Genomic DNA, 3,231 nt, shown 5'->3' with positions numbered 1-3,231 from the left:
AGCTTTGCGCGAAATTCAAAACAAACAAACAAATATTTAAAACTCTCCAGTCTTAAAAAAACTATTTTTTTGTGAATAATGGTGATTTGAAAGAAAATGAGAAAATAGTTAACATTGTGTATTTTTGAGTTCATTTAAGGCTTTACGTTAATCAAAATTCAAATTTATCGTACTGTCTGCCCCTGGTGGCTAAACGGTAAATCTGAAGGTTTACAACGCTAAAAATCGGGTTTCGATACTTGCAGTGGGCACAATATAGATAGCCTGTTGTGCAGCTTTATACGTAACAGCAAATATATAAATCTTATGATCTGAATTCCCATGATTCACAAGTGTTCGTCCTTAACATGTATTTATTAAAATCATTTAATTTCTTGTTTGTTTTTTTTTCTTTCAGATTTGGGTCATTTTCCATCACTATATATTCGTTTCCTTAAACAATAGCACTAACTGAAAAATTTAATCGAAGCTCTAACACGTGTGCTTGAGCGAGTGTTTACTAAAACTTTGATAGATGTTACACCATTTTGATTAAACGTATCTTCACAGTTATTTCTACTTGTTTTACTTATCTGTTTTTGTTTATTCGAAACATTTAGATTGGGGGGGTGGTTCTGTTTATTCTTAACAATGTCTGTTTTCCAGCTATTTTAAAATATTTATACATGTTTATGATATCGTCGATTTGTGGATTTTTAACTTTATGTTTACCATGACAACATGATTATACGTTTTCGTTGTCATGACGCCATATTAAGATCGAAATGTCCTGATTTCTTTACGAAAACGTGAAGGTTTTCTTTAGTTCTAACGACAAAACACAGATACTACAGCCTGGTTACTAACGACAAAACACAGATTGTTTTGTCGTTAGTAACCAGGCTGTAGTAGGCTGTAGTAACTGGGTTACTATAAGGACCAAAAGCAATTCACTAGAGCAATGTAGCAATAAAAAGTTAGTAAAGCATGGTTATAGTAGAGATAAAAGACGACTTATTACAGCTTGGTTTACTTAGAAAACAAAAAACGACTTATTACAGCTTGGTTTACTTAGGAAACAAAAGACGACTTTTTACAGCTTGGTTTACTTAGGAAACAAAAGACGACTTATTACAGCTTGATTTACTCAAAAAAACAACAACAAAAGACGACTTATTACAGCTTGATTTACTCAAAAAAAAAACAACAACAAAAGACGAGTTATTGCAGCTTGGTTTACTTATGAAACAAAATACGACTTATTACAGCTTGATTTATTCAAAAAAAAAAAAAGACGAGTTATTACAACTCGGTTTACTTAAGGAACAAAAGACGAGTGACTACAGCTCGGTTTACCTAGGAAAACAAAATACCGTGTACTATAGCATGGATAGAAAAGAAACAAAAACTGAGTTATCCCAGCTCAATTTGTTTAGTTACAAAAAATAAGATACCTTTGTTTGTGTTACCTTTGGCACAATCGAGTTACCTCAATTCTGTTGTCATGGCGACAAAAAGAAGTCGTCATAGAAACGAGGAATCTGCCGAGAGATTAAACTCGGTTACAAGCTGGAAGATCGGTAAAATATAATCAGTATATACAAAGTAGAGTTTTGTCGTATAGTTTCTGTCAGTTTATATGATTGAAAAATAAAAGTCAAAACTAGAGAACATGAATAATGTATAGAAGTTAACGATTTTCCATGACTTGAATGCAGATTACCTATCTTATGTCTGGAAAGTCCAGGAAAGTAGAATTAGACATCAAGGAACCACACAAAAAAAAAACTCTTTCCTGGGTAAACTGCTATTTGTGAATCCTCTACCTTAACCCTAATTTCTCTAACTTATTTATACACCAAATTGCTTTTGGATCGACGACTCGGTTGTTTACGGGATCCCTATTAGCATACGAGTCACACGAAAGATATCATGATTATCGTAATTAATTTCACTAATTACCGCTGGAATCACCTATTTATTTTACACAGAAAATGTGTGATTTCGTTCACTTTTTTGTTTCCTATTTCTTTATTCTGACTGTTGGAACAATTTAAAAACATAACATTTTTTCCATATAAGATGACGACTCTAGTGTCAGTGAGCGGCATGAAACGAGGGTTAAGGTAGAAAAATTAATGAAACCAAAATGTTTTTCTTTTTGTTTCTTAGAGTGATCAAGAAATGCAGGCCATGATCAGAAGAGCCCAGAATGCCGAGGGTAAAACTAAGATATTTAGAACTCATTCACTTCAGCTTGAAAGTAAACCCAGTGTCCAGAAAACACAAACCATGTTATCGGCTGCAAGGAATATTTGGGCGAACAAGCCTGTAAAAGGTGATTCTTTTCTTTTTTTTTTAATTGTTTGTTTTTATCATTAGGTTAGGGACTTGAATACTAATGTAAAGTCAGGGTGCTTCCTGACCTGAGAGTTCATAACCTTTCCCTTGACCTTGACTGATAGGTCGCCCCACAAATAAAACACCATTCCCGAAAGAGCTACAGAAAAGACTACTGCGTGTTTATAAATTATTCAGGATTATCTGGAGCTAGCTTGTTTCTTTCTTTGATACCGCTTTCGCTTGCGATTGTGCGCTTTGATTCTCATCCAACATTTAAATACAAACCGCTCTTTTTTTCCCCATTTAAATTTATATATTCAGACTGATATATTAATATTTTATAGTGTTATTCATGTCGCATGTATTTTCCCTGTCTTTTCTTCTTTCGACTTCATAGAACAGAATACAGTAGCGTTACTGTTAAGCCTACTAACAATTATATATAACTGCATTTCCATTAGTAAACGTAAACAACGCCATATTGCGAAATGTCAAGTTTATCTATAGAGTTGCTCATATGTGATTTTCTGAAAGTTTTTAGGACTTCCAAAAGTATCGCATAAGTTTGATGGGTCTAATTTTAATATATGCCTTCATTAAAAACAACAATAATAACAAATAAACTTGGTTCTCGTTTGTGCTAAAGCGCCCTCTCGTGATCACTTGTTTATTTATTATTATTATATATTATCTTATAATAAATATAATTTCATCAACCAAGCATGATAATTAGATTTGGGTACTTTGATATTATTTTTTTTAAAGCGTTCAGTACAAACATTTTTTAAGAACATAAATTCTTAACTCAAAGACAGATGTACCATGCTGCACTGTGAATATGAAGTCCGTAATCTAATGGTCAACATGCTGCATCGTGCACATGAGAACCGTAATCTGATGGTCAACATG

General features: G+C 33.0%; 1 protein-coding gene across 1 annotated transcript in view; it reads left to right on the top strand.

Annotated features, from left to right (window-relative positions):
• Window positions 1–3,231, top strand: part of LOC106472603 (TBC1 domain family member 2B-like) — a 42,690-nt gene that overhangs the window by 12,421 nt on the left and 27,038 nt on the right. The window contains exon 5 of the mRNA XM_022401156.1: window positions 2,152–2,317. Within this exon, the coding sequence (XP_022256864.1) occupies window positions 2,152–2,317 (166 nt within the window). The remainder of the gene's footprint in view (window positions 1–2,151; window positions 2,318–3,231) is intronic.

Source organism: Limulus polyphemus, unplaced genomic scaffold (assembly GCF_000517525.1).
Source record: "Limulus polyphemus unplaced genomic scaffold, Limulus_polyphemus-2.1.2 Scaffold5458, whole genome shotgun sequence".
Lineage (NCBI taxonomy): Eukaryota > Metazoa > Arthropoda > Merostomata > Xiphosura > Limulidae > Limulus > Limulus polyphemus.
This window is presented reverse-complemented; position numbering and strand designations above follow the sequence as displayed.